This window comes from Callospermophilus lateralis, chromosome 17 (assembly GCF_048772815.1).
Source record: "Callospermophilus lateralis isolate mCalLat2 chromosome 17, mCalLat2.hap1, whole genome shotgun sequence".
Taxonomy (NCBI): Eukaryota; Metazoa; Chordata; class Mammalia; order Rodentia; family Sciuridae; genus Callospermophilus; species Callospermophilus lateralis.
Genome location: NC_135321.1, coordinates 45,353,364 through 45,378,299, shown reverse-complemented (window position 1 = coordinate 45,378,299; position 24,936 = coordinate 45,353,364). Strand labels below are relative to the sequence as shown.

The 24,936-nt window shown below is 37.8% G+C and overlaps 2 protein-coding genes across 8 annotated transcripts in view; one reads left to right on the top strand and one right to left on the bottom strand.

Moving 5' to 3' along the window:
- The first annotated feature begins 1,115 nt into the window (after positions 1-1,115).
- On the top strand, positions 1,116-20,097 carry Cabyr (calcium binding tyrosine phosphorylation regulated). 4 transcript variants are annotated; one of them, XM_076837297.1, is made up of 6 exons: positions 1,116-1,167; positions 3,158-3,330; positions 3,433-3,486; positions 15,518-15,853; positions 18,641-19,244; positions 20,017-20,097. In XM_076837297.1, coding segments are annotated over exons 2-6 (1,143 nt in total). In that variant the 5' UTR covers positions 1,116-1,167; positions 3,158-3,182; the 3' UTR covers positions 20,018-20,097. The 4 variants fall into 4 exon arrangements, with proteins under 4 accessions (XP_076693412.1, XP_076693411.1, XP_076693409.1 ...); XM_076837296.2 differs by lacking the exon at positions 20,017-20,097 and having other exon boundaries at positions 18,641-19,670; XM_076837294.1 differs by lacking the exons at positions 18,641-19,244; positions 20,017-20,097 and having other exon boundaries at positions 15,518-16,616.
- A 182-nt stretch (positions 20,098-20,279) lies between these two features.
- The window catches only part of Osbpl1a (oxysterol binding protein like 1A), a 206,631-nt gene continuing 201,974 nt past the window's right edge, over positions 20,280-24,936 (bottom strand). For all 4 annotated transcript variants that reach the window (XM_076837292.2, XM_076837290.2, XM_076837293.2 and 1 more), the window contains one exon: positions 20,280-21,484. In XM_076837292.2, coding sequence (XP_076693407.1) covers positions 21,382-21,484 — 103 coding nt within the window. In that variant the 3' untranslated portion in view covers positions 20,280-21,381. The remainder of the gene's footprint in view (positions 21,485-24,936) is intronic.

Here is a 24,936-nt window from a genome sequence, read left to right as displayed (position 1 = left end):
CAGTATTATAAGTAAAAAATTCAAAAATCATGACAGCTCATCTTTTATTTACACTTCTACAGTGGGGCTGGAAGCAAATGATGAAGTATGGAAAATGTAACACCTGAAAACCTACCCCAAAGAACTTTTCTCCCCTTTAAATAGTAATCTTCACAGTAAGAGAAAACTTATCTAGCAACTAATGGATACTTAGTAATAATCGTTGAGTGAATGAATTGCCCCAGAAAATTCTGTTTGTAGCTTGGATGTAATGGAGACCTGACATTGATTTTGATTGCAAAGCTCTCTAGAAGCATTTTTTTTTTTCCTGAATTAAAAAAAAAAAAAAAAAAATCTGATCAGATCTATGTACCCAATGATGCTATTTAATAGCTGGTTTACAGTGGTTCCTGTTGCTTTTTGCACATTTGAAGATGGATTACACGGAAAGCTGTTTGGATCCAAAATCATTGTATAGTTATTTAACGCCCAGCACGAATCTGTGAGCCCTTGAAAAGAGCGGGCCTTTTAAAATGAGGCAACATTTCTTTAACTTGGTAAAACTGAGCCTCAGTTTGTCTTTAACTTGCATCCTGTTGATCACAGTGATTTTGAGGGAACAGATTTGCGTAATCCTAATAATGGAGAAACAAGAAGTTTCAGAATTAACTGGATTTTGTCAAGCGAAGAAGTGCTGTTGGATATAATTATTCACTTACAGTGTTTGTTGTGTACACCGTAGCAGAAATTTTATTAAAGGTGACCCAAGAGAGTAATAAAGGGGCATAGAGTCGTGCTGGGAAAGAAGTCAGTGATGACAAGATAGAACTGCCTTCCAAAGCAGTTCTCATCTCGGATCAACCGAAATAGATCAGTCGCATCGACCTCCTACAGGCCGTTTGGAACTGCCAGTTTCATGGCGCCTCTGTGTCCTGGCAGGAAAGGAGAAGCACGCCCCTCTCGCCCTCCGAGTTCCGGCCTTTGTCCCTTTAGGCTCCCCATTGGTTGAGGCCGCCGCGATCCCGCCTCCTTCGTGGCGCTCGAGCTTCCCGCGAGGGGGTGGGGCTTTGTGACGCACGCATTGACGTCTCCAGGGTTATAAAAGCCCCGCCCAGGTCGGTTTTTTACAGGAGCCGCCGGCGAGGGGGCAACGAGGAAGCTCGCCCGAGCTTAGCCGGAAAGAGGAAGGTGGGGCGAGTTTGTGCCCCGGAGGCAGTTAGGCGTTCTGGGAATCTCGTGTGATGGTGGAGTTGGACCTGCCCTGTAGTGTCTGGGAAGGCAGAGGGTTCCCAGAGTGGGAGGTCCTGGCCCACACCTGCGTGGGCGGCGGTGGAACGACTACCCGTGTGTGGCCGAGCTGCGAGTGTCGGCTGGGCGGCCGCCTACCTTTCCTTAACAAGTCGCCGGCTGCGAAGTCGACACGCCGGGTCTCCCACGATTCACTGCCGACTCCCCTCCCCCACCCCCTCGAACACCACCCCAACTGCAAAACAAGCTGGGTCCCAGCCGAGGTCTTAGAGGGGGTGTGTGTGTGCCTTTTACGTTTTCTGTACTTCTGAGGTCCCCACACGCCTCCCCAGCCAGAGTGCCCTCGTTTTCTTGACAATTATTTTTGAAAGACATTTGAGTAGAAATATAAACAGTCCTCTGTATCTATTTTACCCGTTGGTGTGGCCATGCTGGCGCCACCGTTATTTCTCAACTTCCTCAGGACAGTTTGTACAGAACTGCCTTGTCGGACGTTCCCAAACGTGGCAGTTTTTTCAAAGATAGTTTAATTTAGTAAAGCTCCCAATGAATGATATTCTGATAGTATGTTTTCGTTAAGTAATTACTTGGATATATTTTCAAAGGGTTTGCTTAGGCAGATAGAATGGTTTTGTCCTGACTTTTGGGGAGATGGAATGTTGCTTTTAAATATTCAGTGTTTTGCCTATGACACATTAGTTGCTTTTTATTAAAAGTTATCCCCTTGTATAATGGCCATAACTAAACTGTGCCACTTAACCCCATGAAACGTACTACTCTGTACTGTGCAGTTAAGGACATAGTATGTCATACTATTCTGCTTTTTATAAGGACCCAGGGGAGAAATTTTTCATGGGTTTCTGTCCAGAACAGCTGTGATTCTCCAAAGCAACAGATTTGTTTTTTGACTTCAGGACAGTGGAATCATTTAACTACTTGTTTTCTATTTTGTGATGGCTGTTTGGTAGCCCGAGAACCGATTTAATATATTTCTGTCAAAAAGTGAAGGACCAATGGCTTGCATTGGAATGCTAATCTCGTGCAGTATTTTCACTTTGTTTTTCCTACCACGGTTTTCCCCTTACCACTGAATGAATTTAATTTTCTTATGTATTTGTTAGCCTTCATGAACAGTATTTTAGAATGAGACAGAACCTACACACTGACACAGTTTAGGATTGACATTCTCTGCGCTTCTGAGAATTACAGGTTAGACTATGCAATACCTTTAGAAAATCAGGAGAAGGGGGAAGATAGGAAGAAATTAGGAGAATAAAAGGAGCATATGGAGGGGGAGGTGCATATAATAGTGGATGGCACAGCACCTCAGAACATTTTTACCTACTCTGATTAATAGTAAAAAAATTAAAGGAAAAATATGAGCAATTTGATGATATATTTACAAAAGTGAACAAGTCATTTTCTTGTAGAAACAGTTTTGTCCAACAAAGTCAGTGTTTTTGTGCATGTTTGGAATAGACACAGATGCTTAATTTATCTTTCTTGAAATGTAACTTCATAAATTTAAATGTTATTTCCCAAAATATTTGCTGGGTTTCACAGAAGCAGGTTTTGTTTGCTTGGTTTGTTTTTTTTTTGTTTGTTTTTAATATCCTGGGAGTACTGGTAGGACTTTTCCTATGGATTTAATAGTACTGGGTTGCTCACCTTATATAGTAAGCTATTAGTAGCGATTAGTAGGGTTTTAGGTATTTATTTTTTTCTATCAAGAATTAGCCCATTTTACTAGAATAAATACCTGGAGATTAGAACTAAACTTAATTTCAATAGAAGATTTGTTCTCGGAAACCATGGTTAACTCATAAGAAATATTTTAATAAACTGTATTTAAGACTTTGTTTTTCTACATTATAGTTGAGATTAATAAAAATTCCTGTGTTATAAAACTATTTGTTTTTCTTTATTATAGTTGAGATTATAGACATCCTGCCAGAATGCTTTCTTCAAAGCCCAGACTTGTCGTACCCTATGGCCTCAAGACTCTACTCGAGGGAGTTAGCAGAGCTGTTCTCAAAACCAAACCATCAAACATCACCCAGTTTGCAGCGATTTATTTTAAAGAACTTATTGTATTTAGAGAAGGTTTGTTATTACTTTAGATCATATATTTGTTGCTTTTAAGAAGCATTTTTAAATTGGGAAGTTTATGTACCTGTATTTGATTTCCTGTATTTATTCCTTCAGGGAATAATTCTCTGGATATAAAAGATCTGGTTAAACAATTTCATCAGCTTAAAGGTAAGTGCCATAAGTGATAGTTTTAATAATGTTTATTATAATTTACTCCATAATTGCTAAATACATTCATATTTAAGATTGATGCTATCAGATGGTTTCCTTCTAAATCACGTTAATGTTTTATGTATAAATAATCACACTGAAGCTTTGTTTTTATTAACTCAAGTGTTTTTATTTTTTAAAAAAACAAAACTCGGGGAGTGGCATTTTAGATAATTCTAAATATTGTTGGGAAAAAAGGAAAAACATCTTGGCAAATCATTTGGCATGACGATGTACATGGATGCCTAGGACAGTATGTACAAACTATGACTCAGACCCATCAGTATGCCCATCTTTAGGGGGAATATAATGGAGATGAAGAAAATTGCATCTGAGAGCAATGAAGGCTTAATTTTAGTGAGACATTTTTCGTTGTAGTTATATAGGATGAGCATCCCTAATTCAAAAATCCCAAACCCCAAAAAAACTTCAAAATCCACTGGAGCACTGATACGACACTCAAGGATTTTCAGATTTGGGGAAATTTTGAATTTAATATTTTTGGAGTAGGTACGCTCAACTAAAAAAGTCTATGTAAATATCTCCCAAATCCAGAATACTCTGAAATCTGAAACACATTGGGTTCCAAGCATTTCAGATAAAGTATACTCATAAAACTGGAAAATCTTTGTTAAAAAGTTAATCTACCATTAAAAAACAAATAAAAAACCCCTTATGGTTACTTGTAGTCCAGTCTGGAAGACAGGAATCAATTAGATATCTCTGATCATATTTTCTGTTCCAAGAGTCTCTAGGAGTGGATAGATAAATTTTCAACAATAGTGGTCTTCTCCATATCTAACACTGACAGGGTGGCATGTAACTGCTCTGAAGAAAGTTGTGCTTTATGTTTTTATTTTTAAATGTCTATCTCATATGAACATGACAGCATGAGATTGAGTTGACAGAGAAGCAATGAAAAGGCATTTTTTAGAATGAAAATTTGAGAAGATAATTATAAGCAAAAGGAGATTTAATAATCAAATTCCAAGGACAAAGGGTACATATCTAAAAGAATGGTGAGGCAAAGCCAGTGTGGGAAATAAATAATTCTTACTATATTCAAGAATGGCAAGGCAAAGCCAGTGTTGAAAATAAATAATTCTTACTATCTTACCTTTTCTCTATGATCATTGAAAACATTTTTGAATGATCATAGAGAAAAGGTAAGATTCTGTGAGTTATCAACCACTTTTATACTGTCACATTTGTGAGGTTAATAGATAACATAATGATATTAGGGAGAAATTAGGAGTAAGACATAGGAATTGTAAAAGTCATTAGGATTTGGATCTCCTATGAAAGAGATATCCAAAACAGAAAGCAAAATTTAAGAATAGCAATAGTCAGCATTTGGAGAGGCAGAGAATGAAGTGCCTTTGTTCAGGAATATTTTATTGTCTAGTCTGGCTGCTTCCCTGATGGCACTCTCAGCTCACCATGGTAAATAGGTTGGGGACTTGCTTACCATCAGCAGCATATATAGACAAGTGTAAGAACATTAACTACCCTTCCCTTCCCCATGAGCTTGGTTTCCTGGGTAATTAGGTTATCATTGTCTTTGTATTTGTGTTTTCTATAAAAGGAATTGAATTTCAGAGTATTGGGAGTGTGCAGGTTTGCTATGTTTAAGAATGGTGATTAAAGTCAGTGACTTTTTAAGGTGGAAGATACCTGGTAGCTTTTGAGTTGAATTTGTTAACTGAGGATTTATTCACCAATTCAGTTTAGCAGATAGACTAAACAAATGTGGACTCTGGTTTAGGTAGGTTAATCTGTGAATCTCAGAATTAAAAATTAACAGACTAATAAAATTAATAGAACAGCTATACTTTTGAAGTAAGTATGGGGTAAGAGATACTACTGCTTTTCTCTTCAGCTAACTAAAGATATAAAGAAGGTAAACATAGCATACAGAAATTCTAAAAGCTATCTCACAGTAGGATTATAGAGACATATTGCTCTTTAGGCAGTAGAATAGGGATGGGAGGATAACATGAAGGGATGATCAAGAAATAGTTCCATGTTTCTGGTTAATTAGTTTGGTTCACTTGTCTTCTATTGTCATCCCAAATGGTTTCTTAGTGGACAAACAGTACACAATAACAAAGGTAATATCATAGAGACTGCATGGGTCCACCTTCATCCAGGAAAGTATTACTCTTGGCTGAAAAGAGACTATAAGGGGATATATACAGGCATCTTAAGTTTCCCACACAGTAGCACATTTTCTCCCTTGAGTGACAAGCTCCTATTTTCTGGCTGCTTTCATTACCCAACTGCTGTTCCTGTGGAAATGCTGAGAAAATTTGGCTTCATGGTTGTTCAGTTCTCTACAATAAAAATGTAGGTGTAACAGATGGCACCTTCTCTTTCATTCAAGTAGAACTTCCCTTGTGGATCCTAGTTTTAAATGTGGAGGCAGTACCTGTAATACCCTATATGCTCTATTGGTCCCAAGGATGGAGGGTCTCCTAGACTTTCAGTGACTTGTTAAGATATGGAATGAACCATTCTTTGAAGACTTGACTCTTAAATCTAGTCTTTCAGCTTCTTCACTATGAAGCAAGATAGCCTAGCATAGCACCAGGTGTTAGAACTTAGTGATGTGTAGGTAAGAACTAACTGCCGTCCCTAGTGCATTGGTGTCCTCTCTCAGCTTCAAGATATTAGAAGCATGTGTTTCATAAGAGTGCTCAGTGAGGATGTCATGTTCTCCAAAGTTATTCCCAAACTGGTGAGTTTGCTGCCCAGCAGCTTTACTATGTGCTGCCCCATGCATAGAAACCATGAAGATAAGAACATCCTATATATATATATATATATATATATATATATATATATATATATATATATATATATATATATATATCTTTTGTTTTAGTGAACCTTTCATTCTGAAATATTTCCTAGAAAGACCACCATTTGTGGTAGACCTCATCATAGAACCAGAAATGTTTACTTATCTCCCCAATGGCTTCAAAATTTCATATTCAGGTGATAGAGGAAGGGAAGAGAGAGAGAGAGAGAGAGAGAGAAAACAGACCTGGAGAAAACTGCTTTCACTTTTTCATTGCTCATTTTACCCCCCAGAGCTTAGTGTCTTTAGGATGGTTCCTAACTCTGTCAACCATCATTGTGGCATTTCACCCACATATCCATCCCATTGCTAAAGTAGTTCATGCTGTGAAATTCTTTTTTGGATCCTCCCTTTGTTTTGGCTGAAGTTTGATCAAACAGATCTCACTAAATCTGTCAGTGAAAGACCCCCCAAATTTCTCAATCTCCTAATCCAAATCATCGATTGATGAGATTTAAAACTTAGGTAAATTTTTTAAAACAAAAGAGTCATCCCTTAAATTCCACTACTTAGTATTTGCTAGGAAAAGAAAAAATAAAGGGGCAGGAGCTCAAGCCCCGCCCAGATCCACCCACACTGACATAGTGGGACCCAGGACCAGGGTAGGTCTTGAGTTCACTACTCATCCCACCTGGGAGCCTCATCTTAACTGACTTCCATCTTGGGACACTGCAGACATCGCCATAGCCTTCCCCACACAGTAGCCCCTACCTTACGACAATGGGGTCTAGAAGCAGCTGCATCTCAGAGCAGGCATCCCAAAGACCATGTAAGGCCCACCCTTTTAGCTCTACTTCTGTAAGACATTGTATCCATCTTGGGGTCACCTCCACTATTATCTCGAGTTCCCTTGGCTATTGCTGCCACCACCTTTAGTTGCAGTAGCATATATTGAGGGACACCAGCAGGGTCTGGAAGTCCAACATCAAGGTGAGGTACAGACAGTCTGCACAGGTACTACAAGAACATAAGGTAAAAACTGTAATATCTCAGATCCACACTGAAAGAAAGGAAGACACATAGACAACATTAAAAAACAAGGGAGGAAAGTGCCCCAAACAAACCAAGATACTACAATAACAGAACCCATGGACAGAGAAGTTGATGAAATGTCAGAGAAAGGAGTTCAGAAGGCTCATAATTAAAATGATCTATGAATTAAAGAATGACCTAAATGAGCAAATACAAGCAAAAATTGATCACTCCAATGATAAGAGAAGCAAATACAGGTAGTTAAAGATTACTTCAAGAAAGAGAGAGACTCTGGAAAAAAAAGTTAGAAGTTCTTGAAATGAAGGAAATAATAAACCAAATAAAAAACTCAATAGAAAGCATAACCAAAAGACTAGATCACTTTGAAGAAACAATGTCACATAATGAAGAACAATGTATACTGTTGAGAGCCACAGCCGAAGGGTTGTGGGTACCAGAGAAATCTCTCCCAAGAAAAATACCCTCATATTTTTTGTCCAATTCCTGAGCTCTTCATGTGTGAAATAAGGTTTGAGGAGAAAGGGTTGTTGAAGACTGGAAGTTGAGTAGAAATTTCAGAACTAGTAGGATGTCTGGAGAGGCTTTGAGATTGGATTTAGCCAAAATGAAGAAACTTCTGTGAAACACTGGTAGTTCAGTTGAGACCTAGAAAGATCATACCCCGTTGAGATTGGATTTAGTCAAAATGAAGAGACTTCTGTGAAACACTGGTAGTTCAGTTGAGATCTAGAAAGATCATACCCTGTGAATAATAACATTATGCTAGGAGTTAGAACAAAGCTGAAATATACACACTTTAACAAAATCTAAAACCAAATCTCCAGAATATCAAATTTACCTGTCATAAGAAAATAACTTAATCGGAGCCTCTATAACATGCCATTTATAATTTCTAGCATACAATTAAAAATTACTAGACATTCAAAGAAGCAGAAGGAAATGACTAGTAAAGGAGATAACATGAAACACTAGAAGAGGAAATAGAGGATCCAAATAACTGCATTAGGTCCAACAAGATGATTAATGTTTTGATAGAAAAATGAATGAAAAGATGAAGAATGTCAACAGAATTAGAATCTACAAAGTAAGAAAATAATGGTTATTCCATATTGCAAACTAAAAACTTACTGGATGTATTCACTAGCAGAAGACAGAATTGGGAAACTAAAATACAGGCCAATAGACAACCAAATTAACGCAAAAAGAGAAAAACAATGGGACAGAGTATAAAAGACATATGGGACACTGAAAAAGATCTAAAATATGTAACTGGATAAGAAAAGAGTAAATGGAAAAGAAGGATTATTTGAAAAAAAGAAAGGCTGATAAATCTGAAAGATCAGCTTACAGATTAAGTAGTTTGGTTGAACTCACAGCAGGGTAAATACAAAGAAAGCAACAATTAAGTACCTTATAGTCAAACTGGTGAAAAATACAGAATTGTGATCAGTCAAGGTAAAAGGTACATTACTTTCAGGGGAACAATAAGACAAAGACTTCATGTCTGAATGGAGACTATAGAAGTCAACAGATAACAGAATGATAACTTTAAAGTGCTGAAAACTTAAAGCAAAACAAAACAAAACTGCTGAAATGTGACTATATTCCCAGTGAAGTTATCCTTTAAAAAATGGAAGCAAAGACATTCTCAAATCAGACAAACTGAGAAGGCCATCAGATCTGCTCAATAAACTTTTATAGAAGTTTATGATCAAACAAGGAATACAAGGAAAGTTCCTAAATCTGGTAATGTGTATGCACAAAAGACTTAGAGGAAACATTATATTCAGTAGTGAATATTGAATGATTTTCCTTCAAGATTGGGGCTAGGAAAAAGATATCTTATAATCATTTTTTTTTTAACCTTGGGTACTGTATTCTAGTCAATGAAATAAGGAAAACAAAACCAAAAAAGATCCACAAAGAAGTAAAATTATTCACCAATGACATAAAATTATGATGTAGATGATGCAAAATAAAATAATTCCTCTCTTCCTGAGGAATTCTTTTCCTACAGAGAAGAGGGTATATAGGACACAGCCCAAATTTTCATACAGTTAATTAAAACAAAACAGATGCATTATCTACTTATCTTAAATATTAAGAAAACCAACAAGTACCAGTGAGAAAAATGGTATTACCAAAGTCACAGACTGAAAACAGACATGATATCTTAAAACGATACCCAACACTGTCATGTTTCAGTTGGGAAAACTTTCAGTTGCATGTACCTGATGACTAAATAATAGTGACTTTATGAAAGCAAGCTATCTGGAATTGATGTTAATTTCTGCTGCTAATATGATAAAGCAACAAGTATCTGCTGCTAATATGATAGGGCATCATAATTGTACACTAATTATAATGGTCTATCATTCTTAGCATATTTTACTTGTTCCCTTATGCCACTGCTCTAGGTGTTAAGCCCAAGTTTGCACGAGAAAAGAGAAAGTAGTTGTACCAGTGACATTTGTTTCTTTCATTAAGAAAGGAAAATATTTGCAAGCCTTCTAGCAGAATTGTCAAGGGAGATTGATAAAAGGTTCTAGTAAGGGAGATCAGAATTGACAGGGCTGGTTTAGACCTGCATTATAGGGGCTACATTGGCATCTTGGACAGGGCAGTTGTGTAGGAATTTCCCAGGTGTTGTGAGACATCTAGCATCCTTTGGTCTTGACTTTTAAAATATGTAATGCCTCTCAGGCATTAAGACAATTAAAAATGCTCCCTTTACCTTCATAAATACTTTTTAAGGAAAGGTGATACTAATATAGCTTGAGGACCACTTTCTCATTAGGGGTTATCATCTGGGGCTGGGTACATTGCTGCTTCAAACATAGCTAGGGTGATCTTAAAGAGAACAATAATTTGCCTAAAAATGTAATTGGGAGAGATGAGGTGTGGGTAAAATGTGTGAGTGTGGTGAGAAGATAGATTTATGAAAGAATGGCAGGGGAAGAGGAAGGAGGGGGATAACCTCAAATAGATGTAGAGGAGAAAAGGAGATGCCAAACTGCTTTTGGTGTTGTTCCACATGGCCCAGATAAGTTTGATGGTATAGTTGGAGAACCTCAAGAAAGAAAAGGCAAAGAGGGATGGTTTGGGAAATTGCTTAGGATATGGTAATGGCTATTTTCCCCAAAACTGGCCTTTTCATTTCCTAAGGACCAAAGTTACTAGTGCCTTTACTCCTGTCCCTTATTTCCAAAGTTGAACAAAAAAATAACCTAAAAGCTATTGTACCTTGGGTATATTTCAGTCACTACATTGACTATGTGTCATATCATCTGCTTATGTACCTCTATCCTTAGTCAGACTGGGCTCTTTAGAAAGTCTTATCTTTGATTCCTCAGTATCTTTCACATAGTAGAAAAGCAGTTAATGATTGCTGAATGAATAATGAGTAGAAGGAAAAGGAAAGAGAGAAGCCATCCACTTTTTAAATTCATATCCCTGTTTTTCTGAATTCCAATCATCTCAGCACACTATTATTGGAACACTCTTATTAAATTCTTAGCATCTTTGATCCCGGTACCATATATACTCCAAATTCTTGACTTTAAGCCCTCTATTATTGTGACCTCCGGTCTTTATGTACCCTCTCCTATCTCCTGATACACCCTGTTGCTGCTTCTCTCTGGTCTTTTGACTCCTTTTGATTTTCCTTTTAGTGCCAGAATATGCTTTTTTCCTTCATGTTTCCCTTAAATGTCCACATGAGTTCTACCTATTCCAAGAAACACTATATCCTTGAATTTGACCTATCTTACTTATTAGTTCCATGGAAAATCAGGATTCAGAAGAATTTAAATCAATTTTATTATCATAATTAAAGGCATTTTTCTTACAAAGAAAAATGCCTTTAATTATGTTCCTAATTCTGTCTCTGCAGTATTTTCTTTTTTGAGAATCAGATTACTGAAGTAAGTGGGTTATCTTCATCAGATTGATAAAAATCAACTACAACAAACCTAGTACACTACTTTAAGAAATAATCTTCTATAATTTCAGAGTTACAAGTCAGCAGTTGTTAGGCTTATTAAACAGGCTTTAAAACACTGGAGAAAAGCTCTTTACCCTTCTTAAGCAGATATTAGCAATGTAGATTTACATGTTATACATGATAACTAGTGTGTTTATATTGGAATATATTTTTTCATGTAATCTAAACCAAGCTAAATGGTTAATAGAGTGCTTTGCATTTTCAAGAACATTATGAAAGCTTAAGCCATTTGGTCTCACTTTTTTAAAATATTAAGTGTATCTATTCAAAAATTTCTATGATCTATATATTATATTTGTGTAGTGAAGTGTATAAATATGTATATACCTATGAAGAAGAAAAAATATTATGCATCCTGTCACCATTTAAGAAGCTGCCAACCTAATTTTAATCAAAGGTGAATTAAAGATACTTGATTTATAATTTTTGATTTGACATCATCTTTTCAAAACTTTTCTGAATCTCTTTTTAACTGGGTGTTGACTTCTTTCTTCCCCCATTTAAATGTGATTTACAGGCTGTAGACCCCTGACAGGGTCTGGCACCATTTCATTTAGTCTCCACAAAAACACAGTAATGTCAGAATTATGCTCATTTGACAGATGAGGTGTCTGAAGTTCTGATTTTGACCATGCAGCTATTAAACCACAGAGCCAGCATACAAACCTGTATCTTATGCAGTTTTTTATTGTGAAAAAGTTACGAGGGGAGGTGGGGGACACAATCAGATTCCCTGATAAACTATTAATGATTCATAATTAATATGCTTTATTTTTCTGGAATGGTTGCTATTTCATAGAGGAGACTTCTATAGAGAGAAGTGGGCCTTTCCAGACACTGTGTCCTGCAAAAACAGTACATTATACAGGTTCTGTGCAAATGTTTTAGGGATTTCTATAATTGAATGCATAGGCTGATTCGGTTTTTAACCCTTCTGGTAAATAAATCGATGATTGGGGAGTTTAAGACCTTATGGGGGAAAATAAGGAGGTCACTCTAGTCAGGAATCAGGTTGGGTTTTGCTTCATCTTCACTGTATTGCAGGCATCCAACTCGTCCAGCAGAGGGCTGCATGCCCTTGGGCAGAGATGCCAGAGAATTTCTCAACCTCTGCTTCTCCCTGGGCTTTCGGCCTTATCTACTAGCTGCCACACAGGTCTCTCCAGGCTGTAGGCTGGTGGCAGCCTCCTCTCCTTACTCAATGCTGGTGAGCTAAGTGGTGCAGGAGGTTCCCCATTGTTTCCACCCCCTCAGGCCTAGTTGGCTTTGCCGGGTGGGGCTTTCCCAGTGTTCCTGCTCAGTGATCCCTGTGCAACTAAACTCTTGCATCATTGGTCTGCCTTGGGCTAATATTTCTGGTCTCTGCCTCAAGAATAGGAGACTTCTCCCTGGCCTTCTGCTGTGCCTCCATATGTCACAGGAAGCTTGCAGAAAAGTATATGTGAGCAAGTGTGAACACCCCTTGAGTTTTAGTGTCTTAAATTATTCCTAGGAAGTCATTCCTAGGTTTTTACCAGTTTGGATTTTAGCTAATATTCACCAGCTAGTATGATGGCAGCCTCATCTTTCTGGACCCTGCCACAGCTTGAAACAGTTTTTGTGTCTCTTCCCTTTTTGGAGGGGCTGGTTGTTCTTTGGAAATCAGGTTACTTGGTTATCTCATGACTCTATTTGTCAATTGCACAGAACCTGTATAATGTACTATTTTTGCAGGACACAGTGTCTGGAAAGGCCCACTTGAACTTTTTAAAATGTCCCTAAATATCTGTATCTAGGAGATTAATAATTAGAATAATTTAATTTTAAAATATTAGAATGACTATTCTCTTTATAGAAGTCTCCTCTATGAAATAGCAACCATTCCAGAAAAATAAAGCATATTAATTATGAATCATTAATAGTTTATCAGGGAATCTGATTGTGTGTGTCCCCACCTCCCCTCGTAACTTTTTCACAATAAAAAACTGCATAAGAAGATACAGGTTTGTATGCTGGCTCTGATTGCCTCAAAAAAAAATTAAGATTTTGTTATTAATCTGGCTTTTTCAACCACCCCATCTCCTTTTTTCTCCTGGTACGGGTGATTGAACCCTATGGTACTCTACCACAGAACTATACCCCAGCCCATTTTATTTTTTGAGACAGATCTTGCTAGGTTGCTGAGGCAGGCCTTGAGTTTGTGATCCTTCTGCCTCAGCCTTCTAAGTCACCAGGATTACAGTTCTGATTGTGCCTAGTTTATCTGGCTTTTTCTTCTTGTTCTGATGGGAGTGATATTTTTTAAAGCTTTCCATATACTAAGCATAAGAGTAACTCTCCCAAGGTCAGGTTTATTAAAATAAGATTTTCTCTGAACTTCCAAGATCTTTATTATAGTACCATTGCTAGATACTTGTATTTCTTTACCTGTAATATTTGTGTATGTATTATCTTGTGTAGTAAGTTATGGTGCCTTGTCTTGATCTTCATCCTTCGCGGTGCTGCAGTCTCTTACGTGTAATACAAGCGTTCAGTCATGTACCAGTAGGTAAAAGGTGTGTTAAGAGGGTAGGCATAACCCACTTGAATCAAATGTATGAAATATGATATGTCAAGAGCACTGTAATGTTTTGAACAACCAATAAAAAAATAAAATAAAATATAGAGAAATGTCAAAAAAAAAAAAAAGGGTAGGCAAGTTCTGAGGAGATGAATGGTTAAGAAAAAACGGTCATTGTTCTAAGCAGAGGTAGGTTAACAGTAGACATGGCTTTTTTTTTTTTTTTTTTTTTTTGAAACTTTTCTTTGGCATGTGACCATTTTGTATGGTGTCCATGTCCAGAATTAGACACCTTGATTGAATTTACAAGAAAGCAGCAGCAATATGAAGGGAGACACTGCAGGACACTATTCTTTGGGAAGCAGCTGAACCTATGAAAACATCTCTACAAAGAGTTTCAACTTGAACCAAACATAATCTTGTGAAGCAAATTATACTTTTCCTGTACATTTCATTATATTAGAGAAATACTTCTCCAAGAGAAAATCCTCATCAAGCAGATGTGGAAACTTCCAGTAACAAACAACTGAGGTGCTTAGACAGGTGTGTGGGTGATAAACATAATCTTAAAGCAATTTTTTCACCTCCAGTCCAGGACTTCCTGTGTCATCAGTTATCTCGTCTTTCTAGGTCTTTTCCTTAGGCCTTGACAGTTCATTGAGGTTTGAGAACCGGAGGGTTCTTATTTCCTTTTGTCTGGATCAGTATAATTTTAGCTGCATGAGATCATCTCTCATCAGCAAGTACTACCATTTTTTTAGGTAGAATATATGCCATTTCCTTAAGTAAAAAATCCTCCAGTCCCCAGTTCACTAATCATCAATAATCCATTAAGGTCCCAGGTTTTCAATTCTGTGAATATTTCAATGAAATTGACCCAGGTGCATTAATAGGATGAAAAATCATAACTAAGAGCCTGTTTTGTATATCCTTTGTATATTTCACATGTATGAAGTATTTTCTAATGTGCTAATCATTTGCCTATTTTCTCAAACCAATAAAACTCTAAAAACATTTCAAAGTAACCATAAGTGGTATACTTGTTGCTTAATTTAAGTTTTCCATAGGTATTCCACATGGGGGATGATGGAACAAAAAGGGTCAGGTTAAATTTTGAATCTTAATCATCTTACATTCAGGAATACCTCTGTTCATATGATAGCATCTGTGTCATTACTAAGTTATGACAACTGGACAATTTATTTCCCAAACTGGTCTTTTGCTTTTTCCTTTCCCCAGCTTTGTGTGCAACTTTGGCTCAGGAGTTTCTTCCATGGAGATTTTTTTTCAGCATCCTTATTTCTAGGAAAGAATTATAATTTTTTCCCCAAGAATGCTGACCAGCTTAGAGTGGTATGATTATAGTTTCACCACTGTGCTATTTAGGGTCACTTATTTCTAGGATATGATGATCGAAAGGTCTCAAGGGGATAAGGACAGGAAAATTTCATCCCTCCACACTAAATCACAGATGTTAGAAAATAAAGCATAAATCTTATGTATAGACATTTGAATACTCAACCTATCATTGCTTTCTTTATAATACTTCCTTTGGAATATATGCTGATTAACCCATCTGACTGTTATTATTTAGTAGAGAAGTGGTCAGAAGGAGTGACACAGGAGAAGAAATCAGAACCAGAACGAACACCTGTAGTTTCCCAAGAACCTACACGGATGGAAAAATCCACGGACACAGAGGAGGATAATATATCTGCACCACAGTTTAGCAACAAGACCACCCAGTTTCCATCAATTAATACTGAGTGCCCACAGACTGAGGGGACAAGCGAAGCAGTTCGTGGTCCTTCTTCCAAACCAGTCACCCCCAAGACTACCACCCCACCCTCATCACCATCTCCAGCAGCTGTCTCAGCAGAGTTTGCCTATGTCCCAGCTGACCCAGCTCAGTTTGCCACTCAGATGTTAGGTAATGTTTCATCTATTCATTCTGATCAATCTGACATTTTAATGGTGGACGTGGCAACAAGTATGCCTGTTCTTAACAAGGTACTGAAGTCAGAGATTGCTGAAGAAGTCGTGGGGACTGCTCCTCCGGAGTGTTCTGGAGAGCCAGTACAGGTAGATGAGGACTATGAGGCTGAACTACCAACGGCTTTCTCAATCCCCTTGCAGGCTGAACAACATCCTCCTGCTTATGATCAAGCTCCTAAGGTCCCTTTGCAGGCTGATGATCGGGTTACAACAGCCCTTCGTATATCATCTATATATAACAATCAGCCTGTCGCTGAAGGAATTATCTATGTTGAGCAAATACCAGAACATATAGTTATCCCTTTTACTGATCAAGTTGCTTGTCTGAAAGGAAATGGGCAATTACCATCAGTTAGTCCCAAACCTGTGCAGTTGAAGGAGGATGAAAATTTTGACTCCTCAATAAATATGGAGGCAGAAGCTACCTTTCTGCTCTCCGACAGCTATTTGGAAGGTTACCCTAAGGGACCTGCAGAATCCCTGGATGCAGAGGGCTTTATCAAAATAGGCACTGAACAATCTCTGCATGTTGAAGTGGAGATCACTTCCAGAGACTTTGGGCAGCAGACGTCACTGGAGAACTTGCCCTCGGGGTACACTGCAGAAGTGTAAGGAATCTAGTGGCCCCTTCCCTCGTATTCCAGAAGGTCTTACTCAGCCAGAAACCGAACTCGAGGGGGAAGCAGTACCTGAACAGGTTTGATGAGGCCAGGTAAGAAAATCAGATGCTTACATATTTACACATTGCGTTTCAGGTGACATCTATATCACAAGAAACCATCTAGGTAGGCTCCCTGCAGATTGGTCACAGGCTTTATTTTCGGTAGGTTTTTAAATGCCAAACCTACCTAAAGGCTTTGCTGTGTTTGAGATTTTACTTTTATGAGATGAGTGATTTTTAATGCGACATCCTTAAAGTTTGGTCATCCAGTAATTTTGTGTCCTTTTGGAAACATGTTGTGAACATCAGAACCTGTTAGATACAAAAATATATTTACACCACCTGAATAATATTATTGCGAAACTGCAATTTGGGGTGTTGGTTTGAAATTTCTCGCTTGTGAATGTAAAATCAAACTGCAGCATTGCATTTACATGGGTTGTGGCATTTAAAACATGCAAGAAATGGTGGTGTGTTTGATTCTGCTTTCGCACCGAGAGCTCTGCAACAGGTCTGGGTACTGGGTCTGGAGCAGCTTCATAGCTGGATGGGGAGAGGAAAGGTTAGGTCGAACTTCTGTCACACATGAGAGCAGGAAGGTAGCAACAGCAGGAAGGACGGCCAGGCACTGCAGCAATAGTAGACTCAGTTCCTGTGATTGGTTTCCTTCAACCAGTTCACCCAGACCAGTGCCAAATTGAAGCTTTCATAGCTCCTGAACTGCCACCTATGTTTTCTTGTGACAGACGTGATATGACCTCCATCTCAATAATGGCATTTATTCTGCCACCTTTCTGCCCCATTTGGAAACTTTTAGAGGCTCTTCTCTCTGGAGCAGTGGAAGGATGCACATGAGCCAGTCTCCCCATCCCTTTTGCAGAAACTCTCAGCTCTTGACTGACTTGAGTCAGAATAATAAGGGTTACCAAAGCAGGTGTTTAGCAAAGGTCAATTCTGTCTGGCTGTGTGACAGGGATTCAGAACAGCTGAAAAGGCAGAGGGCAAGACTGGAAGTGTAGCCTGTGGTGCTGGCATTATTCTTGTGACTTAAGCACAGCTTCAAACCTAGTCACTGTTTTCTAAAGTAAAACAATTGTCCTGAGTGCTAAAAAAACATAGATTGAGTTCTCCAATTCTCTCCCACTTAAAAAAACTGAAAACTTGGCTTGTTACATATATTTTAATAAGCTTGAAGATGAGTTTAAAGTATCTGATGCTGTCAAAAACCATCAGCTTAATCATGTGCATTGTGGTCTTTTCTGGGGCAAGTAAAGAAGGCTCCACCAGGAACAGATGGCCCAGAGTTCAAAAGGTAAACTTGGCACATCTGGAAAAGTGAAACTCCCCTCTACAAGGAATTTGTTTCCCCAAGGTCCCATCTTCTGGGATTCAGCTTTCCAAAACAGCACTGCCATCTTCATTAGGCAAGTCAAACTTGGCATTACAGATTGTTACGAGTCAATAAATGGCATTCCTAGACCTGTTCTTAAAGAACCCCTGTTGGACCAACCAGTCCTTCATTGCCACCTAGGGTCTCTGGTACAGCCTTGCCTAAAAAAGAGCTCTCTGGGGTTCTGAGTCCTAGATTATATGATGATTTATGTGTGGCAGGAGATAATGGATTAAGTGATCAAAATGAAATATTGTGACTTATTCAGGAAAGAAAAAAAAATAACTATGCAGACGCATTAACACTCTTCCCCACCTAAAGGCTGTTGAGTCAGTTTTACTGACTCTTTATTTTGAGGACTCAATAAAAGCTATGTCTATAGTTTCAGAATCTGGAAACAGCAACTTAGAATGAAACTGCTGCTTTAGCCACAACTCTAGTGTCCCTGCCACTTGGTATCACAACACTGTCGTCCTTCTTTTCCAACTGTACTGAAAGGCTCTTTACTTTCACATTACCAGACACTATAGCCCTCTCTATAGCACGCTTTATGGCACATATTAATTAGCTATTTGTTTATATTTTTACAAAAGATTTATAAAGACATTACTGTGCATAGCGCCTGATACAGAGACCAAAAGTTTAATGCCTGCAAATTTTTTTTTTTATAGCACTAGCAACAAGCGAAGCAGGACAACCACCACCATATTCTAACATGTGGACCCTTTACTGTCTAACTGATATGAATCAACAAAGTCGCCCATCACCGCCACCAGCACCTGGGCCTTTCCCCCAAGCAACCCTCTATTTATCTAATCCTAAGGATCCACAGTTTCTGCAGAATCCACCGCAAGTTACTTCTCCAACTTATGTGATGATGGAGGACACCAAGAAGACCAGTGCCCCACCTTTTATTTTAGTAGGCTCAAATGTTCAGGAAGCACAGGATTGGAAACCTCTTCCTGGACATGCTGTTGTCTCACAGTCAGATGGCATGAAGAGATATGCTGCAGTACAAGTACCCATTGCTATTCCTGCAGATCAGAAATTCCAGAAACATACCCTAAATCCCCCAAATGCTAGTCCTCCTTCAAGTGGAAAAGATGTCCCCAGACCACAAAGCCCAGTTTTTCTTTCTGTTGCTTTCCCAGTAGAAGATGTAGCTAAAAAAGGTACAGGATCTGGTGACAAACGTTCTCCCTTTGGAAGTTATGGTATTGCTGGAGAGATTACTGTGACTACTGCCCATGTTCGCAGAGCAGAAACTAAAAACTGGTAGGTAAATTTCCCCACCATAATATGTGGGCCTTAACACTAGAGTTTCCAGCATTCTGTTGACCTAGAGATTGAGATTCTTAAACTGAATTGATATGAGTTGGGCATGGTGGTCCAGACCTTGTAATCCTGACTACTCAGGAAACTGAGGTAGGAGGATCACAAGTTTGAGGCCACTCTGGGATTAATCCCTTAGTACAGGAAAAAAAAAAATGGTGTACTTAATTTGATGTGGTTGTCTCCAGCTGCCTCAACCACTGCTTATTAGTAAATGCCCAACACATGAACCATTGGGTTGGAATTTTTTTTTAAAGGACAAGATAAACCTAGTTGGTATGTTTTAGAGAGAAGTGCTGATCAGTACCCACCGTAAAAGAGAGACTGGAAACACTGAACAGCTAAGAGACAACAAGACAGGTCTTCACATTAAGCTAAGGTTAAATGAAAAATTGATTTGTAAGAATACTGTCTTGTTCTTTTCATTTAACCTGAGCTTAATGTGAAGACCTATGTAACCCCTTCTCCCTGATGTGTGGACAACAGGGTGAGCAAAACCTAGAACCTACACCTTAAGGAGACAGAAATGTTAAGTATTGAAATAAAGGACTGATACAGGTTTGCCTTTCGTAGTTATGATTAGGCAGGGTGTTCAGGCTTGGTTGGGTCCCCTATGTCAGTGTGACTGTTTTTTACAGGTATTGGTTAGTTAAGAGCTTAGTAACACAGCAGGAGAGCAGACCTTACAATTAAATGTTTACGTTATCCCTGACAGATGCCGAAAATGACGCTGTTTTGAGTCAACGTTCAAGGTGGAGTCTGCCACCAAGCGTTATATCAATAAACTTCCTGCAAGCATTAAACCTTGGTATTCTCATTTTATAACTTAGGAGGAGGATCACATTTTTTACTCTTTTGCAACTCTTACAGGTATTTCCTATGAATGCAAACAACAGCACCATACCACTGTGCATGCTAGGCCTTGGTGAAAGGATACCATTAAGGGGCAGCATTAGTATGTTTTAAAAGGAATCACACTTTTGGAACATTCTAAAGTCTTTATTAGCATCAGATTATTTCATTATAACACTTTGTTAACTTTTAAGATGCAGTTAAAATAATTTACTGGCAGCTACCTAAGGCCCCTTGGATCAGTATCTCAGTCTGGGGTTTGGATAAATACTATAAGATTAATGTACCCCAATTAAAGGGGCAAAACTACTGTACAGTAGGTCTCCATACATATTTTAAGTACACAGGTACCTTGCAAATTTGAAATGCACAAGACCTCCTTTTATATAGTTTGATACTTATAATACATGAGTGCAGCTTAAATTCTCTGGTGGCACTGGCCACTAGAAGTTGCACTTAAAAAGGTTTTGTCATTATGTAATGGTGATTAAAATCTATGTCTAGGGAATTTTTGTGACTTGCTAGATTTTTATTTTATACATATTTTCAGTTCAAACGTACAATTTAAACATTTTTATCTCTAATAACAATGATTACAGAAAAAAATCAGAGCACTAAAATAAGTAAATGAAGTACCTTTTCCAGTTTAGAATTTTCAATTCAGGAATACCTATTCTGAATATTCAGGCATTGTTTTTTTCTTTTTGGAGATGGGAAGGGATAAAGTTGAAAGGATTAATATGAATAAAAGCCATCTTATCAATTTTATAAAATGACAACCTCTACATTTGAGCACATAAACATTGTATAGGAGAATTCTAAACATTTCAAAGTTATGTCTAAAACATTCAAGCATGACAGCATAAAAATATTCAAAATAACTTGATTTGGGATTATGATATATTCCATAAGCTAAAGTTACATTTACATATAAACCTTCAGTAAATATGGCAATAGCAACCAGAAAAAGCATCTTCTCCAGCAGTTTCTCTTACCTCTTTATAAAATAGTATTCCAAATAAGTATGTTTGGATAGCAAAATTACTATGCATTTTTCCTAAGACTCACCACCATTATCACTGTATGCCCTATTTTTCTTGGGTAAAATACAAGTTATGAGTTTTTGTTTTTTTGTTTTTAAGATGAGTAGAAACCAAGGGAAAAAATTTAAAAACATAGGTTTAAGACTTATTTGTAGATTAGCCAAACACCCTGACTTGTCTACATTTTAATAAATGTCAGGCAAATTGAAGTAGTTTCTGTCCCAGTAGCTGCCAGAGTAAATCCAGTCCTGTGCTCCATTGTAGGGATTAGGACCTTGATGGAACCACCTGTTTAAAGAGAAAGGACAAAATTTATAGGGGAAATAGTCTGACATCACAGGGTATCTGTGGCTTCATTAGCTTGCAGTACTATTTCCCTTTTGTAGAATTTCTTGCACTGTGAGAGGGCTTTACACAGAGATGGCTGAAGATGTGATGCTGTTTTGCTCCTAGGGGAACACATGCAGAATATTTCAAAAGAGGTAATGAGATCTGCAAAAGAGTTACAATCCACAACAATCAGTAATACAGTTCTTCCACACTGAAGTAGGATCTAATAGGGTTGTTAGAAACTGTTTTTTTTTTTTTTTTTTTGGTATTGGGGAATTGAATCTAGGAGAGCTTCACTGAGCTATACCCATGATCTTTTTTAGTTTTTCTTTTGAGACAGGGTCTTGCTAAAATGCAAAACTGGCCTCCAACTTGCATCATACTGCCTTACCCTCCTAAGCAGCTAGTATTACAGGCCCAGCTAGAAAGTGTTTTTGTCTTACTGGTTCATCCTCTGGTCCTGCTCCTTCCATTCGAAGGCATTCTTATAAGCAATCTCAAGTAAGGAATTAGGATAAGTAAACTTTTCTAACACACCTAAGGCAATGTTGTGAGATGCCTGGTTCAGAGTCCAAATGCAAAGCTTCACTTTATTTTATTTTTTAGTTGTAGTTGGACACAATACCTTTATTTTGTTTATTGTTTTATGTGGTGCTAAGGATCGAATCCAGGGCCTCACATACACTAGGTGAGCCACAACCCTGGTCCCCCGTCAAAGCTTCACTTTAAACTAAATGTCAGAGCAGTTATAAAAATGCTAGCTGCCCAAGCTAGTAACTGATAGCAGACCTAGGTTTGATTTTAAAGACCATGATTTTCCTAGTATACTATGCTAAACACAATCCACTGAAGTTAGTCTAAATCTTCCTGGGCAAATTGCCTCAATGCAAATACATATTCTTAGGATACATTTAGCTTTTAACATTTTAACCAGACCTGATTCTAGAAAGAACTGTCCTAATCATGTTCTTGCCCTTTTTTTTCTTACCCATTTTACACACTACCAGCTTTCTATAAGATATGGAAATGTAAAACTACTTGCTCAAAAGATTCACAGTTTAATTTGTATAACATTTTATAAATACAATTTAGTTTCCAGCATGGCATTTATGAAAACAGTTTCCTATGTGTTTGCCAGTCTTTGCAAAAAACAACAACAACAACAAAAAAAAAACTGCTTCTACAAATATTTAAACAAGGGTGAAGTCAGACTTGTTTGGTGACTCTGGTATTACTATTATCATTATATTAACAATAAAAACCCTAAAAGAAAAAAAATGCTTTATATTAGGCTAATTCCTTTAAGGATCCTACAGTAAATGTCCATGTCTTTAAATATTACATACATTATTTAACCTTGGGGACTTGTTTTTCTAATGAGAAGAATATTTTAAATGATTAAAATATGGGTCATCAGACTTTAGATATACTAAAAAATCTCAGGATACGTTATTTACTATTATCACATTTTTTTATCTAATATAAAATACAAAGTTTATATTCCCTTGGGTTTCAAAAGTCCAAGCAGTAAAATTGCTTTGGTAGTCAGGCTTAGAAAAGCCAAGCACATAAGTAGGCAAATCAAAATCAGGGTAAGCCAAAGTACCTTAAAAAGTTAATCAAGCTCCAGCCTCATGCCATTAGAATACTTCCATACTTTAAACAGGGGAAGTTGTCAAAGTTGTAACAAGACTTTTCACAGGATGGTATATTAATAGCAAAGGATGGTCACGTTCACAAACTTCTAGGAAAATTTCTCCAAAGACTATGTTTCAATCCTACCTTTAGAGTTTTTCTGTTGTTGGGAACAGTTTAGCCAGAACCCTGCGCTAAAGATGTGTCCCTCCAGAGTAACAGCCTGATGTTGGGGCCAGGGAGTCTTTCAACCTCCAGTTCTAATTCTGAGCACTTGTGTCTAGAAGGCCTTCTTCTGCTACAACACCCCTTCCCTCGCCTTCCCACAGAAAATTCTAAATCTTATACTTCAGAACTAAGTGTGGGCAAGAGGAAAGAGGAGGGAAAGATGCCATGTAGTCCACAGTGCCCAGGGGTCTATATCAGTAAAAGAACATTTATAAAAAATATTTCTGCACACCATGCTCATGCTATGGAAAGACTACCACCTATTTGGTTGCATCACCCTGCCCCTCTGCCATTCCTGTCTCTCCTACCAGTTCCTTGACCTCTTCTCCATGCCTTCCTATTGAAGTCTGGGGGCTTCTCTAAGGAAATAAGCCGGAACCACAAGCAGCCACCCTCCTCAGCAGGACTCACATACATACAGCCTGAAAAAACTGCAGCCTGAACTCTCTTCAAGTGAGCAAAAGGAACATTAGCAGGGATTCTAGATTTTAGTAAGGATAAATGTGGGTCACATTAAAGTGAGTTTTTGGGTTCATTTCAAGAAGAGAAGAAAATGCTCTTTGACAAAACTGTTCTACTTCTACCTACATTCAAACTGAGCCAAAGTGTTTTAAAACACGTGGTCAGTCCTGAAAACAGTAAATGTAAAATCTCATCACCACCACTGGAAAGGAGCTCAAAGCATGGAATCTTGACAAAGCATGGGCAGGATTATTTCAAAGACCAATATGTTCATATAAGAACAGTGAGGCTGAGAGCCCTGTGGAAGCAACCAAGTGCAAGCCTCAAAATGACAGCCCTCCCACGCAGCTCTAGTTTTTATTTTCAAGCTTCTAATGAATTTTCTACAGATATTTGCTTTTGGAATGCTAAAGACTTTCATCTGATAGTAAAAATACTTGGTGGATTTTTGCTTACATGATATAACTGAAAAATGGGATCAGAAAAGGCGTTCTAGAAAAAAATATGTGATAAAGTGTATCACATATTTTCAAAAGGGATCACAGCAAAGGGGCTTCATCTAAAGGACTAATGAAGGTGAAGGCTCTGGTCTTGGATCTGCTGCTTACCAGCTGTGTACCTTTAAACATGGCTCCTAAATGAAATGAAATATACCATTGTTTGCTTTTCTCCAATACAAAGAAGGGAATTCTAGATAAGCAATTTTTACACTGTATTCCAGAGTTCTAGGGACCTGGGGTATGTGCAGATGGGAGAAAGTGAGGAGTGGCCCAGGTCCTGCCCACACAGCACCTTGGTTTGCATGTGTTCCTATCTATAGAGTGAGTTTTCATTTGCAAAGAAGAGTCTCATGTTAACAAAAAAGAACAAAACCTACTGGATTAGACACCCAAGATCATTTCTAAAACTAAAATCTTTTTGTACCATGTAAAAAGATGACCAAATAATATCTTTTGGGATGCTTGAAAAATTATGCCCATATTAAATCTTAACATTTACTTAGTAACACTGAATTATGTAGAAAATGTTTTTATGCTATTCCTATTTATAAGTGATTTTACTGCTCAACCCAAGTGACTAAATAA

Excerpts from the sequence above, each read along its gene's own strand:
- Cabyr (XM_076837294.1), top strand. The coding sequence starts at position 3,183 with ATGCTTTCTTCAAAGCCCAGACTTGTCGTACCCTATGGCCTCAAGACT. Across the intron at positions 3,331-3,432 it reads ACTTATTGTATTTAGAGAAG|GGAATAATTCTCTGGATATA; the intron begins GTTTGTTATTAC and ends TTATTCCTTCAG. Across the intron at positions 3,487-15,517 it reads ACAATTTCATCAGCTTAAAG|TAGAGAAGTGGTCAGAAGGA; the intron begins GTAAGTGCCATA and ends GTTATTATTTAG.